This window comes from Aythya fuligula, chromosome 3 (assembly GCF_009819795.1).
Source record: "Aythya fuligula isolate bAytFul2 chromosome 3, bAytFul2.pri, whole genome shotgun sequence".
Classification (NCBI taxonomy): domain Eukaryota; kingdom Metazoa; phylum Chordata; class Aves; order Anseriformes; family Anatidae; genus Aythya; species Aythya fuligula.
The window spans coordinates 1,509,625-1,525,394 of NC_045561.1; the positions used below are offsets into that span (position 1 = coordinate 1,509,625).

The 15,770-nt window shown below is 34.8% G+C and overlaps 1 protein-coding gene across 1 annotated transcript in view; it reads right to left on the reverse strand.

Moving 5' to 3' along the window:
• Positions 1-526: 526 nt before the first annotated feature.
• PSME4 (proteasome activator subunit 4) overlaps positions 527-15,770 on the reverse strand; it is a 61,426-nt gene continuing 46,182 nt past the window's right edge. The window contains 15 exon segments of the mRNA XM_032184155.1: positions 527-2,129; positions 2,779-2,917; positions 3,897-4,030; positions 5,135-5,186; positions 5,188-5,298; positions 9,106-9,261; positions 9,550-9,678; positions 10,654-10,739; positions 11,028-11,236; positions 11,808-11,939; positions 12,331-12,422; positions 13,261-13,365; positions 14,094-14,246; positions 14,590-14,715; positions 15,402-15,471. Of these exon segments, the coding sequence (XP_032040046.1) occupies positions 2,783-2,917; positions 3,897-4,030; positions 5,135-5,186; positions 5,188-5,298; positions 9,106-9,261; positions 9,550-9,678; positions 10,654-10,739; positions 11,028-11,236; positions 11,808-11,939; positions 12,331-12,422; positions 13,261-13,365; positions 14,094-14,246; positions 14,590-14,715; positions 15,402-15,471 (1,690 nt within the window). The 3' untranslated portion in view covers positions 527-2,129; positions 2,779-2,782.

Below are 15,770 nucleotides of genomic sequence, written 5' to 3' on the forward strand. Positions count from 1 at the left end.
CAACTAATTCCAGCTACACTGACTACAGACACACAAGAAGAGAAAATCCCAGCTATGGCAAAAAGCAGCAGAGCTGGATCCTATTATTAGCTGTTCCTGGTGAAGGCAAGACAACACAGATAATGTCTGCTGTGATAGCAGTTAACCAGCCAACAGGTACTTTGAAGATCATAACTTCCAGCAAATACTTTCTAATACTTTTATTTAAGCAAAACAATCTTCCACTTCAAACTAACTTTTTAAGCATAACATTTTTTCCAATTTTAAGCATAATTCTCAAAAATTTTATTGCAAGTCTCACCAGGTGCAAGATATTTTCATGTAAAAATATAAAAGCTAGTGTCCCACTCATTAGAGCTACATCTTTAATTATCTTTAATGCTGCCTTAACTCAGTGCCAAGTTCCATGATAAACACACACCTCACACAAAAAGCTAAAAAGCACAGTAAACAACCTTAAGTTCAGTCTCAAAATAAGAAACTTCCACTTCAGAAATGCAAAAAAAAAAAAAAAAAAAAAAGCAGATGTTACAAACAATCCATTTATTGGGTCTTAAACTACATACACAATTGAAATAATAATTTTGGCACTACGCTATACAGTGGTTACATCTGTGTGCTGACACTCATTAAATACTGCACCAGGAACACTGCTGTGCTTTAAAGTTTGGAATGAGTCACACACTCAGCAGGTAGATTGCTCGAAATGTATTAGTGCTCCTGCAGGTCTGCATGAAAATTGAAACACGCCAGCTTACGCATTATTTCCATGTACCTCACGTTCTATGAATTTATCACATCAGAATATGTCATGCCAGCGTTTAGAGATGGCCACAAATATTCGTTAAAATCTGAATGAGACATAGTAATAAATGAGATACAAGAAAACCAAATCAAAACCTCTGCCTTTTAGACATGAAGAGATACTGTTAAAGAAAATAATTTAAAAAACTAATAATGGCATTTGATTTGATACAAAAGCCAGAACTACTACTGTATTAACACCTAAGTATGAATCTTTACAAATTAATCTCACAATGGTATTATGTAAAAGGTTGCAAACTGTACAATGTTTTGTCAATGCAATGCCTCTACAATTTATACAGTCTTTTACAACTATGTAACACATATTAAACATGTTGTTAAATAGCCAATAGATACCAGTCTCTGAATAAAGCTGCAGGCAAAAAAAATAAAATACAGAGCTTCCACAATCTTTGAGCAAGGTATGCTTGCTCAAATAGTGACAATCTTTATGAGCACACACAGTTAAAAACAGTCAGCCATTCAGTGCCTTTTCACACTACACATACATTTCATTCTGTAAATTCAACCTTCACTTCATAGTCCACAATTTCTTACCTGTGGGCTCTAATTAGAAATACCCATAGTCCTTCACTCTTAAAAATATTCAGATAATCATAGATTTTTATTCCACGTGGTCGAGCTATCAGTGAAGACCTCACCATGCAGTACGAGCTTTCACTCCCCACATTTTGTCCTGCCATCATCTATACTGCACAGACAAAGTCAGCTATTTACATTTCAACAAGATACAAAAAGGCAATCCTGCCCTGAGGTGGACTGAATGATATAGAGCCCTTCATTTGACGGGCACTGAAATCCAAGTAGTGAAAAATAAACTCTGAGAAAGATTAAGTTCCTGGTCTTTTATGTTGACTAGATAACAAGATGCATCAACAGAATCGGAGATCTTCACTGAGTATATTCTGATTTGCAGCACTCTCTGCTTCTGCATAGCTTGGATGTCAGAAACAGCTGGGAAGAAGGGTCAGAAAAAGAGAGTAAGAAATGTGCAGTGTAAGTCACTGTGTGCAATAAAGCAGAAACAAGACTGATGTGTAATGCGGGCCAATGAAAAGGGTCTTTCAATAAACTCATGATCAGGCTCTGTGAACGCAGTTACAGGGAGACTATGGGACTCCCACAGCTGCTCCCCAGGGAGGTGAAATTCTTTTTGAATAGAACCAGGCCTTTATGTATGCATTTAAAAGTGGTTTTGATTAGGCATCAGGATTTCCCAGACAAAGTTTTCTACATGATAAATTTCTTTGAGTTTCCTTTATTTTTCAGAAAGGCTCCCACATCCTCATTTTTCCAGGAGAAGCCTGAAATAAAAAATTCAGAACACAATTACTGCTTCATGCTATTACTACAGAACAAAATGAAAATAAATTAAAATTTATCTTCAAATACCATCACAAAACATCACAGAAGACATCAGAATCTTGCAGCTTAAGAGAAACTCTGGGATTGGATTTGCTCTTTCTGGACATGTCTGTGAAGAGACCTATTAGGAAAGCCATACTGCAGAAGAGGGAACAGTTTGTCCATGGTTATTTCCCATCGTAACACCCAGAAGATATACTGTACCAGGTAGCAGGCTAAAGTCCTCAGAGACATCAAAAGTACAAAGCATCAGGCACTTGGCCTCTAGTGAAACTGACAGACATTTGAAAGGCATCCAACTGGCACAAAATGGTGAGAAGGATCGCCCGTATTCAAGAAGAGTATCCTATCAAAATTCTCATGTAATATAGGGACACATGAAAAAATATGGGCAACAGTAATTACCCCAAAATAAATCTGATCCCGAACAGAACAATGGAGACACAAGGAACTGTTATTTGGTGACATATTCTCCCTGTGGTTGAAAGATTCCTTTCTATGCTATGTTAGGTTGGAGAGCTAGAGTAGATTTCGTAAGACTGCTGCTTCTGTTAATTTATGTCAAAAAAAAAAAAAAAAAAATCTTACCTATCTATGCATAATAGCATGGTGAAACCAAGAGGTCAGTAAGCACTAGTAGCTGGTCATCTGTGAACTGCTGTTTATGCTCCTGCCAGTTGTCATGATGGGTCCTCCGGAAATTTGACAGTGTTTTTTTCACAGTCATCTGCACAGGAGACAATCAGTATTGATCTGTATCTATTGTAGATTTAAGCTCCATGGCAAAACAAATGTTAAACATAAAAATGATACTGAGAGAATTGTTCAAACAGCTACAGAAGCTAGACTGGCTCTGAAGAATTTCGTATTTTAATTTTTTCAGTTCTGGTTATAGTCTTTTGACTAGCATCACAATTCCAACATTCCTACAAAATGAATTATTTGACCAACAATTTCAAATCTGAAAAAAAATAATGGCTTCTTATAAAGTATATGTGAAATTGTTTTCCCCTTTTCCTCAAGTTTTTCAAAGGAATGGTTCAGGTCTCAAAACACGAGAAACAGTGGATGAATCTAACACAGAAGGCATGCAGGAAAATCAAATGAGAGAAAAACAATCTTCTGTTACTAAAATAATTAAGTCCACTCAGTCCAGTTTCTTGATTCAGGAAAACACACCATAGCAAAGTTTGTTAAATCTAAGGAATCCTTCAGCAAGTAAATTCATGTTTAACACAGAAAAGGTCAAGAAAACAAAACACACAAAGCAAAAATATAGTTAAAGTAACCGCTTCACTAAAAACTCATTTCTAGAATTGCTTATGAAACTTTGTTTTAAAGATTTTAGTGTTTTGTTGCTGTTGTTCAGTTTGATATTTTCTAGTCACCTCCCTCCCCCCAATTCTATCTTTGTAGGTATATATGAAAGTAACAATTTTAAGATAAAAAAAAAAAAGACAATCAAAACTATTTCCTCACTGTAGATATAGCTCTTGCAGCTTTTTATGCTTTAAGTGTGAAAGCAAGAACAGGAAACCCACTGAAATACTTGAAAGTCTGTCTGTGAATTAAACTATATGCTTAATAAAAAGCAGCACAAAGTAAGTTTCTTAATGGTATTTTTAAATGTATATATATATAGGAAAGCAGATGAATAAGCATATTTTAGACATGGTATACTAAAGAGAAAAATGAAGTGTTTTTACCTCAATAGGTTGAGGATCGTTAAGATGGGCACTGAGATCCATTAAGAGCTGTGGCATCCAGGTGGGTACATCATACGGACTTGACAAAATACATGCACTAAGTCCTAGCACACCGGCATGGCGTTTAACCAAGTCTACAATTACAGAATATTACATTTAATAAGGTGCAACTCTTTTATCTAAGCCATCACTTCATGAGACAGTCAAACTTAGTGTTTTTTTTGTTGTTGTTGTTGTTTTTCTTTTAAAGCAACAACAACCCTGGAACAGTACAAAAATCTCTGCAGGAAACCAGATGGTTTTACAGACTGTATAGTACAATTCACAGAAGTCTGTGGATCTCCACCTTGCTTCTGCTTTCTCACATCTTTAATTTTTAGTGGAAGAATGTGTAAAAAAAAATCATCCGCAACTTCTATATATTTTATAAACATTTCAAGAGAGCTTCTTTGATAAATGAACTTAAGTAGCTAGACAGTAAATCACTCATGAGCTGTATCTCCGCTGTTCCCAAGTTAAGAATGTTCTCTCAAATATCAAGCTACTTGATGACATGGAAACTCAGTCTTTCTGGGTCAAAGGAACATGACCCAGACACACTAGATATCTGGTCAGGAAGCCAGGTCCCTAACAAAGGTTAACTAAGTTTTGTTTTGTTAAAAACACACTGCTAACAAACAGAAGGTGAGATAGGTGAGCAGTGAAAACATGTTGTGGTGGCTAAGAAATTATATTTACTGAGGAAATATCCCCCATCATCTTAACTATGTCAAGTATGTACAGAGGAAATCAAAAAATCTCTTAAGTTTTAATTCTGGGAGAAGTAGTGAATTAATTTGACCTAAGAATACATCATTGTTTTTTTTTTTTTTTTTTTTTTTTTTTTTTTTTGTAGTAGTGTATTCTTATTCATTATTTATGCTGTAAAGCAAACTCTCAAAGCACTTCAAAAAGATTAGGACTGCACTGTATTCACAGAAATAGAGAATAAGGTACATAAGGACATGTGGTTACCCATTACAGGTTACGAATGCTTAGAAAGGAGAAAAATTTGCATGGGCAACCAGCCTTGTGTTTCTCTGGGTTTGTGTTTATTTTTAAATATTGCTTAATCACAGGATAAACCCAATTCTATCTGGAGTGCTTGCAGAATAATCATTTAAGAATAGCAAAAAATTCTTATGTCTTCCAAAACTGCTCTCAAAATATATGGTTTTAGTCTGAAACAATCTTCTTACCACCAGAAGGAATTGTATCCACAGCTGAACCCAGGTCTCGTTTTCGTTTTTTTTGGCAACCTCATCTTGCATAGCTGTTCAAAGTGGGTCTGCATGGGACCATCCATAGTGAGGAAGTTGCACTGTAGAAGACCACTTAGAGTGGTAGCAGCCATTTCTCTCACCTACAACCAGAGATAGCACATACCACAGTTACTAAGCAAACATGAACAGCAAGAAACAAGTTATATTTTTGGGCACATCCGTTTTGGCCAAGTTACCAAACTCTGACCAAGAAACATTTCAAAAACATTATCCTGTTCTCTCAGATCATAAACTACTAGTTTACCTTTTGGCTCATAACAAAATAAATAATAAAAAAAAAAGTGTTCTACTGCAATACAGAACTATCTTTACATAATTTGTTAGAAAGTGACGTACTACTTAAGCAAATGCAGTAACTTAGCTCAATTGTCAAGAAATACCTATCATAGACTAGATTAACTTTAAATAGTTTGAAAATACCTGTAAAACAAGACACCCATCCCAAATCCTCAATCTGCTTTACAAAATTTTTAAGTCTATGTGTTAATGTTAGCTCTTTTTCAAGAAGAAAAAAAAGTGTACTTTATTCAAAAGCATACTTCCCTCCCATGGCCTATGTATATGTGAAGTCATTAGAATTGACAAAAGCAAAGCCTATGTTCACAAAATGTCATGCAAACTGATTCTGTTTTACCTGTAACACAAGAGGTTTTTTTGAGAAGTAACATGAGGTTAATAAATTACAATTATCTTCAGTGCTTCATAGTCAACAATTCAGTTCCTTAACGTTCCAGCATTCTTTACTTGGTTGACCTGAGTTTTTTGTGTGTGAATTTTTGGTTTTTAAACTACTGGAATAAAAATGGAATCACACATTGGAAAAATATTCCTTTTTAATGTGGAAACCCAAACAAACAATACTAAACTCAATTTTAATCTAATTGCTAATTCATTCAAAATACAGATTTGCTTTCCCCTTCCTTATAAAATAGCTACAATGCATTGCTAGTGGATTACAAGTACAGACAACTCAAACCCAATTACTTGCTAGCAAGTATAACCCCATCAGTCTTACTGATTCACCTCATCTATTCAAAATCTCCACAGAGTATAGTTATAGAAGTGTAAGACCATATTCAGATTTGACTTCCTTAGGAACTCTCTTCCAACTTAAAATAAATTGCAGACTGACAAGGAAATTTACTAACTTGAAATCCAAATCAACTTGTTGGAACACTGACAGCAATTGACAGATTTATTGGTAAGTACATACTGTTACCACCAACTGTAAACAGAACATTTGTCTATGTGGAGTACAAAACACCCACCAACACTCTGAATCCAATGTAGCAGATTATAATAAATTACATCCTTGAACATAATGTTCTGGACCTTCACAAAGCAGTGAGTTTAGCCGCTAGTGCTACAATAATTAAACATAGTAAGTTAACAACAAGCTCTCCAGACTTCGCTTCATTCCACTTAAATTTCTACAACATATTATTCAAACGTGATCTGCTTTGTTAATAGCATAAAGAAGTATGAAGAGAAAATGTGCCAGTATTGCTTATCAGCAATTTGTGAGTCTCTGAAGAGCCAAGCTATTAAATGAAACATGATGTGCTACTGCAAAATGCAGAATACGAAGAAGCTTGGCTGTAAAGTGAGCAAGCTCCCCAGTGAACTGTACTTGTTTACATCATTATTTGCTGTATTAGAACTGTTTTCATTTATAAATTAATAATCTAAATAAAAGGAATGCTTTGCTGCAAGGAGTACTTAGAAGCAAAAGCCTTTAAAATCACATTAAGAAGCTAATCAATCACCACATCTGACACTAAATAATTTACAGATCATCATACTCACATGATGATTTATAGAATGCAAAAACCTATGAAGGAGCTGCAGACGAACACACTTTCAACCAAGCATCCAAGCATGTTTTTTTTTCTTAATAGGTGCTATTCAGAACTGACTGACCAAGGTCTACAAAACCATCAAAACTATCAAAACAAAAAGTAACAAGGCAAACACCATTCAACAGCACAAGCAAAACTCGTGTAGTACTTGCAAGGAACAATTTACACAACAAAGAAAATACTCCAAGTACTGTGATATTGTAGTGTAATATGGAAAATTCTTCAAGACACCTAGGTACTATGTATATACTACATTGATCTAGGAAGCTATCTGGGTAGGTGTTTCATATGGTTTCATATTTTTATAAATCAAATTCTGGCTGATAAATTTGTAAAAAATATATATATATATATATGCTTTCAGATTAACTTGGTTATCACTTGAAACATAACCTGAAGTTGAACACGGTCACTTTCACTTCTCTACTTCTGAGTACACGGAACAATTTACTGCAAAACATGCTTCCCCAACTGCAAATCATTCCTGCTGCTCTCTCCATCTACCTTAACTGCATGAAAATTAGACACTACGTTCAGCAGTGGTTATACTGCTGTACACATAGAGAATTTTCTGGATTGCGTTCTCTTTCCCTTTATGAGCAGCAGGGTCACATTAGTGCCCACAGCCATAGCAGTCCAAGTCCACTGACCTTCCGAAGAAGAATTTCCTATAATTCCATTTAAGTACAGCACCCTTTAATCCTAGGCACATATGCTTAAAGCCAGATGCATGGAATTTGTACTTGATAGAAGCCAGACTGTCCTATCACCCATGGTCACTATGCATTGCTGTCATACTGCTATTTCACATTCTGCATAGCCATCTGAGATTGTCATTTGCAGAAGTCTTTGCAATCATTTTACAAAACAGCAACAAGGAAAAGACAAATGAAAAAATACTAGCAATATTAGAAGTGTAAACTGTATATTAAAACAAAACAAGGTGGGCAGGATGATTAGGTCAAGCACCTTGTATCAAAATAAGCAAAAAAAAGTCTTGAAAACCAAGAGCAAAAATCTCAGTTCCACAGGGTAAAGATACCAAACACTACTTAAAGCAGGGAGTCCTACTGAAACGATACTCATCTTAAAAATCCAGCATATAAAAAGAAATAAATAATAATACTCTGCACCTTGCCTATTATTTTCAAGAACTGTCAATTTTTTTTTTTTAATTTTTTTTTTTTTTTTTTTTTTAGAGAAATGTAAAAGCTTCCATGGTAACATCAGTGGTTATGAGCATAGGTAAGTTTTTGATTTGCATCTCTGCAGTACAGAGGAATACTTTTCTACATTAAAAATAACTAGATAGAGTATATTAAAGTGAGTAAAACATATTTTTCTAAATTATATAAGATCATAAGGTAAGTGTTCTGACCGGTACGGGCAACAACTTAGCTAGGATTGCCAGCTTTTGCTTTCCAGATCACTAAAGCAAATAGTGACATGAATCATGAGAGGTTAGACTAATATTGGTATGGTTGGGTAAGCAGTCTAAGTGCTGTTCTCTAAGTATTTACTTGTACTTATAAAGATTGTAATGACAAGCCTTTTCAGCCATAAGTTTTAATTCATATATTCAAATTATTTTCAATTTCCTGTTGACAAAAGTAAGCTTCACATCTCAGGTAGAACTGCTGCTTTAAATGTAGCTTCAGGAAGAACTAAAGTAGGACTTTTATTTTGGCAGAGGTGTATCACACTCCAGTTTCCACTTTCTTCTAGAAAGAAAAAAGGACGGAAACATCCCAAAGAAGGATTTCACTGATATTCGCTAACAGTGCAAATACAAATAACCACACCACCAATAAATAAATACCATACCAAAAAAAAAAAAAAAAAAGCATTGAAAATGGTGCAGGGGAAATGGAGCAGAATGTAGATTAACACTGAAGATTCTTCACTGAGCTTGAACATGATCAAACATACTTACTCATATAACTTATTACAAGCCTTCGCTTCTGTGTATTTGTACAGAATTTGTATTTGTGAAAGACATTACCTGTATTTGTAAAAGCTATGACTTACTTCAAGCTGTTCATCTTCCAGGAGTTTTATAACCAGCCATCTAATGTCATTGACTGCTTCTTCGTTGTTGAGAAAGATAAAGAGATTGTAGAACACCATGGTCTGGAGGTAGGTTAATATGGTATACCTAGCATGCCAAGAATTGCTTCTTGCCGTCTACAAGTAAAAAATAATAAATATTAAAAGAAACAAGAATGTGTAGACGACCAAGGAGGAGATGTAAAGCTAATAATATTTTTAAAAAAAGCTTTGGGAAGAGTTGCAATTAAGATAACCTTCCTCTTTCAGATATTTTTTGTTTCATACACTCTTAATTTCCAAAGCATACATTTTTCATTTAATCATTCATTTAAAATAATAATGGTTAGATCAAACAAACAAAATAAAGCTACTGCACAATGCATCTGAAAGCCTGAAGCTTTGAGCTGTTTTGACCAGACTTACTTGTTTTAGCACCTGAAGTACCAAAGGCACTTGCTGAGGATACAGCAAACCCTGAGACATTAATGATAAACACATCTTTGCATCTCTTTTGAGTTCATCATAGCTATTGTCATTTTCTACTGGTGCAATCTGTAGAACAAGATCAAAGAGGTGGAAGAAAAAAAGAAAAAGCTAATGTCAGTAATAAAGCATTGCTAACAACCAAATCCTAGAAAAAGTTTAGTCGCTTAGAAGGACAATGACAGGAAATTTTCCTAAGTTATCTAGGAAAAAAATGAATCAATATAACATTAAAATATTCTCAGCAGTAACCTCTTGAAAATAAGTGAACAGAATTGAGATCCCTGTTCGCTTCAGAAAGAGAAATGCTTAACTCTATCAGATAAACTGTACTGCACCATGTATTATCCAAACTGTCTGGCTAGCATGAAGCTCTTCAGGATTAAATGGGTGTCATTAAGCATTTTGTTCCCCAGAGCAATTCTTCAGGTGTGATATCCAATTCATTTAGTATTTTAGATGTAGGTCCAAAATTGAAACCTTTATTAGTATTTCAAGTTCCTTTTTGTGAAAGTAAACTTCAGTTTATTGTTGGATTATTGACTGACGTTTATACGAAGCAAGGACATGCTTTGGAGCATGCAAATATGCATTATTTCTGATATACAGCACTCAATGACCCAACTTCATGAAAGAATACAAAGGATTAGAGGTGTCACCATCTAGAAAGAATTGCTCAATTATGGAGCAAAAGAAGAAATATATAGAAAAAAAAGAAAAAGTAAAAAAAACACAAAGTAGTATTAGAACAAAAACATTAATTCATTAATTCAACATGTTCCATTCTCCCACCCATCTACATCTCCCACCCAAACTACAAACATATAGGATCATTAATCTACAACTCATTTTCAGGAAACCATATAGCAGGTTAAATTACGAACTGTAAGTGTACATTAGCATAAAAAAAATAGTTGGGGCCTCATCAATATGCATGTTTTCCATTGCTGATATAAGGCACTTTGTAAAAAAGAAAAACAGTAACTTCATATGTAACATCATGTTTTCAAACATGACTAATATATCAGCAATTAAAGTGGATACCTTGAAAAACAAGGGTAAAAGCTGGAGTTGCTCCGTGACTGCTGTAGAGAAGGACCGTCCTGCACTTGCCATCAACCATTTCAGAACTGTTTTAAAAAAGAGAGCTGATCACTGAATAAGAAGGTAAAAAAATAATAATCCCCCAACAAATTATACATCCAATTCATTGCTAGAGTACCCTAGGAGTGGCTACATTAGTGGACCCACACTAGCAGTTACGTTGGACCTTCTAAAGTTGACGTTATAAACCTCAACCCTGAAACAGGTATCTCCTTGTTACAGCACAGATCTCTGAAGTGAAATTCTGTATTGAAGCTATATGATTTGCAGTCCTTAATCATACTTAATAAGGTTTATAAATGGGGGTAACTCACTCGTTTTCAAGAGTTTAATGCCCTGAGTTCTCTCATCCTGTTCTCCAACTCCATTCTCTTCCATAACATGATTTTGAATTTCTTCATCTGCTTCCATGAGGGGTTTAAGATTTTCAAGTATTCGGGTGGTAAATTCATGGACACGAGGAGACTTAGTTGCAGCAGTATTTGGCAAGGAAACATCTATCATGAATATGTAGGTCAACACACTAAAATAAAGCAAAGAAGCAACATACGCTTAGCACGACTGGTTCAGAGAAATCCATTTGCTACTCTTGCAAGTACTAAATATCAAAAATCAAATTCCTCTCATCTTCGCTCAAAGTTACGTAAAAAAAAAGCATATATTCCAAATACTCTCTTTGTAGATATGTGAGTCAAGCAGGGCTAGTCACTGAACCACAACTCTCCCTCCCCCAAACAGATGTGCAACTAGCTCTTAAGTCACTAAAATGCTCTTTAAAGAATTCCCTGTATAGTTATGGCTAATTAATAAGTTAGCTAATTAATTAGGCCCTGAGCAAAGTAAATTTGTTTCTAAAAGCTTTAGAGATCTCATACATAAAAATAACAAACCATATACATGAAGTAAAAAAATGGAGAAGCCATCTGAAGTTTCTGAAACAAGTCTGTTAACAGTAACTTAGGTAATTTTTATATAGCAGAATTCACACACAGAGATAAGTCACCGCTTCAGCGTAGCTATTAAGTTACTCAGTTACCCAAATACTATGAACAGAAGAAACAATTCAAGCAAGAACTACAGAAGAGAACACTGACCTTCCTATTCTCTCTCGGACATTTTTGTAAACCTGTGTGAGTTTAGGTTCCAAGTACTTCAGCAGTCTGTGCAACAGCTCTGGTACTCTCCATTCTTGCTGTGCAAGGCCACCTTGCAGTACATAAAGCCGGCTAGAAATAGGAACAATACATCTGTAATCATACCAAGTTGTTCCTCTCTTCTCTAGTTGTCCCCCTGCCCCAGCCTTGTTTTAAATGTTGAATGCGTCAACGTATAAAAGCATCTTTGAATGAGCTTCATGCAAAGACCAGTAAACACTGCAGAATTAAAGAACAGTACTGCTGCTATGCCAGTTCCAAACCTTTGGCATTCTCTTAACTAGATTTAAGGGCACAAAAAAATAATAGAGAAACTGCCATTGGATAGGCAAACCTAACTAACAGAAAAGGAGTGTTTTTGCTTCCTGCCTCTACAAACCATCTGGCACAATATAGTCTCAATATATTTTATCCATGCTCTTATTTCCTTTATTTAGCCACAACAGAAGAGTTAAAATTTTACCATGCATCTACAAATGATCCTCCTTCACCACTCAATGGAGATTCCAACAGCAATTCAAATAACCAGTGCAGTTTCCTAGGATCTCTGCTCTCCTAAAAAACAAACAGGTTTCAGAGATATAAAGCAAACCAGGGATTTGTATAATGTATAAACAAGCAAAGTTTTGACAGATTTTCTTGGCATATTTTGTGCTTACTCTACCAAGAAAGTGCAAAATTTTTTCACAGTGAAGCTCAGTATGCAGAAAGTACAATGAAACTACAAACGAAAACATGTTTTAAACTCGTTGGTAAATAGCAATTTGGAACAGAAAACAATTTAGCTTATTTTTTTTGACGTATTTGAATAATCATTCATGTTTGATACGGGAATTTTGCTAATTATTTGTCAGGGTTCTGGCTGACAAGTTATGCAAAATTTTGCTGAGTGACTTCAAAGAATTACTGATACAAGATATTTGTGGCCTATCATTTACCCTCCTTCCCAGACCCCACAAATCCCAGACCACCAGTGTGTAGACATTTTAGTTTACATCAGAAGATAACTAGAGACTAATTTTTCATGGCATAACCTTTCAAGAAAGAAAATGTAATTTGAAAAAAATGATCAGTGATAAACACACAGTAAGCACACACTTTAACAGCATTATCCTTATACAGCTCCTCTAAAATACTTAGAAAGAAAATTAAGGCTTTATTTCCTTTCTGAAATGTTACATTTAACTGTCTGCAAAGGGCAGAAGAAAGCAAAGTTTCCTCAAAAGCTGTAAGATTTTAGATGAGTGGTACTTTTATATATTGTACTTACAGCTCTCAGCTTTAGCTGATAAAATATATTCAAACACTTCTAAAGCTCTTATTTACACATTACCTGTATACAAAGCTATATCACCTGGATATATCTTTACAAGACTAAAAATGTACTACTTACACAGGAGGTTGCTATGCATGTGCCCCAATCATTGTATGTTTCCACTGTAATGTTGGATAAAGCTGTTCGAAGTAATGGACAGAGAAGCTTCCAAAGTTTTTCCACCTGCTCAGCAAAAAGGCAAAAGATTTGTCTATTTAAGAACAAAATGGCTGCCTAACCTGTGTGAACCCAATTCCTTCTATCTTCTCAAAACATGGAAAGAATACCATTTCTAGAAGCAGCCATTCTATAATGTTTATAAAAAGGAACCAATATAAGAGTTAAGACTTCAGGAATCATTTCAATTCTGTTTGCAAGGTGTTTTGAAATACTGTGGACTCCATATGCAATTTAATCCCGATAATTTAATACAAACACATCAGAGACTGTACACACTTTGCTTTTGGTAGGAGAACAGTCTTGCACATCCAAAGGACTTTATTTTTTTTTTCTTATTAAAAATCCAGTTCTCCTAGAATTACTTTTCACTACAAAGATGCATTTTAAAGTAATTTAGACAGCTAGGTCTGGGCTAAATAAAGATGTAATGGTCTGAGGTGAATGTAAGCAGACTTATGCCAATCCACGTCAGCTTTGCTACTTGCCCAATAGCAAACTCTTTATTATATCCTGTAGCATTTTACTATCACCTAGCAGTGTACAGACACCACAGCAAGCTATGAATTTCACTCAAACACTGGCAATGAAGCATTAAGTATTGCAATGTCTTCCAGTCCGTTCTTGGACTTTGGTAAGACATCAGAAGCCCTCAACTTCATAGGTTTAACATGTTTAATAATTCCAACTTATTCCTTAACTTTCAGAACTACTCAAAGACACTACTTCAGCACCTTCTCAAATGTCCAGTGTTTAGAGCCTCTTATTAAGCCAGCTATAATTTCAGCAACACATCTCTGGGTGCTTTCATGGGAGTCTGACACAAGGCGTTCCAAATGGGGCTGGAGAACTGGCAAGAAGGCATCATCAAAGTTTCTGAAAAGGCCCTGTAAAACAAGATGTGAAAGGGTCTTCAGTAATTATCAGTCTAAACTGTCATCTTTGGAAGAATGTATGATTGTGAAGGACTTTAGATTTCAATAGATAGAAAGTGAAATTACATTGCTTTCCTAATAGAATTACATACAAGCACCTACAGACTTCTACATTATTTTAAGTACATTTCCATAAGTAGTTAATCAGAAGAAACGATTAATGGGATTAATCATAGCAGCATACATTTAAATCACTATTTCTCAACAGTGAGAGACAAGCCCAGAATTGCGGCTTTTCCACACGCAGATAATTATCTACAAGAAGGAAGCAATTTAGTTATTGAACTCCACTTACCTTGAAAAGGCAAAATCTGCGAGGATTAAATTTGTCTTTTCCTTTCCTATCTTCTAAAGACAGAAATTTTATTAACTGCTCAACAAACTTGGGATCAGAAAAATGATCATATATAATTTGTTCTGCCTGTAAAAGAAAAGAAAAAAAAAAAAGGATTAACTTTGCAGTGCTTGATTGCCACAGTAATATCCCAATCTTTTCAATTCCCATGATTCATTTTACTGCTGGCAAAAATCATCCCAGAGTCATCCATTTTTAACCCTCATTTCAGAGGGGATATTAAGTAACACTGTACATGCCACTTGATTTTTATTCCCTTTAATGACTACATATCATCCTTCCTTTCACTAGGAAAAAACCCTACAAAATAATAACTCCCACTGTCCTTAATTACCTTTGTTACAAACTCTGGTAAAGATTTGAAAATGAACAAAAAAGCTATCGTTAAAAATTATTCCATGATCACTGACATTTATAAAAATAATCATTTCTTCTTGTATGCTAACACAGTAAGTATGAAAATTAAGAAGAAAAACACTGTTTAAAGACTCTTTGGGGGATCTAGGCTTCAGAATTATCACTTATGGTTTGTTAAAAACAAGATAACACAGTAGTTGAGTTCAATCTCCATCTCTGCAACCAAGCAGAAAAAGTATTTCCACACATTTTATGTATGCATTCTCTAAATTACAGATGATACTTAAATTAAGATAGAGTAGGGAACTTGATCTTCGTACCCTAACCTGTGGGCATCATTAAAAAACAAAGAAGTATTAAAGCAATACACAAATGAAACTCACTAAAACCCATACCTCTGTTAGCTCATCTCTTTTTCTCCCAAGCTTTGGTTGCTGCTCAACTGGAGCATAAATTGTCATAGTTCTAAATGTAAAGAAAAAAAAAGATAAAGTTAAAATGTTTCAAAAGAAAAGTAGAATGAAACATTTTTTTGTTCTCTATATTAAACAGGATTTATCAGCTACAACAAAATCAAGCCTACCATTATAAAAGTACTGCTACAGCAAGCAATCCAGAATTATTAGTAATAAGACTACCACGCGTATTTTGTGATCGCACGATTTGCAAACACACATGCTTCAATTAAAATCAGCATATAGTTTTAATGGAATAAGGTTAATATGCATAAGTGCCTAAAGTATCTGCAAAACCTAAAGAGAAAC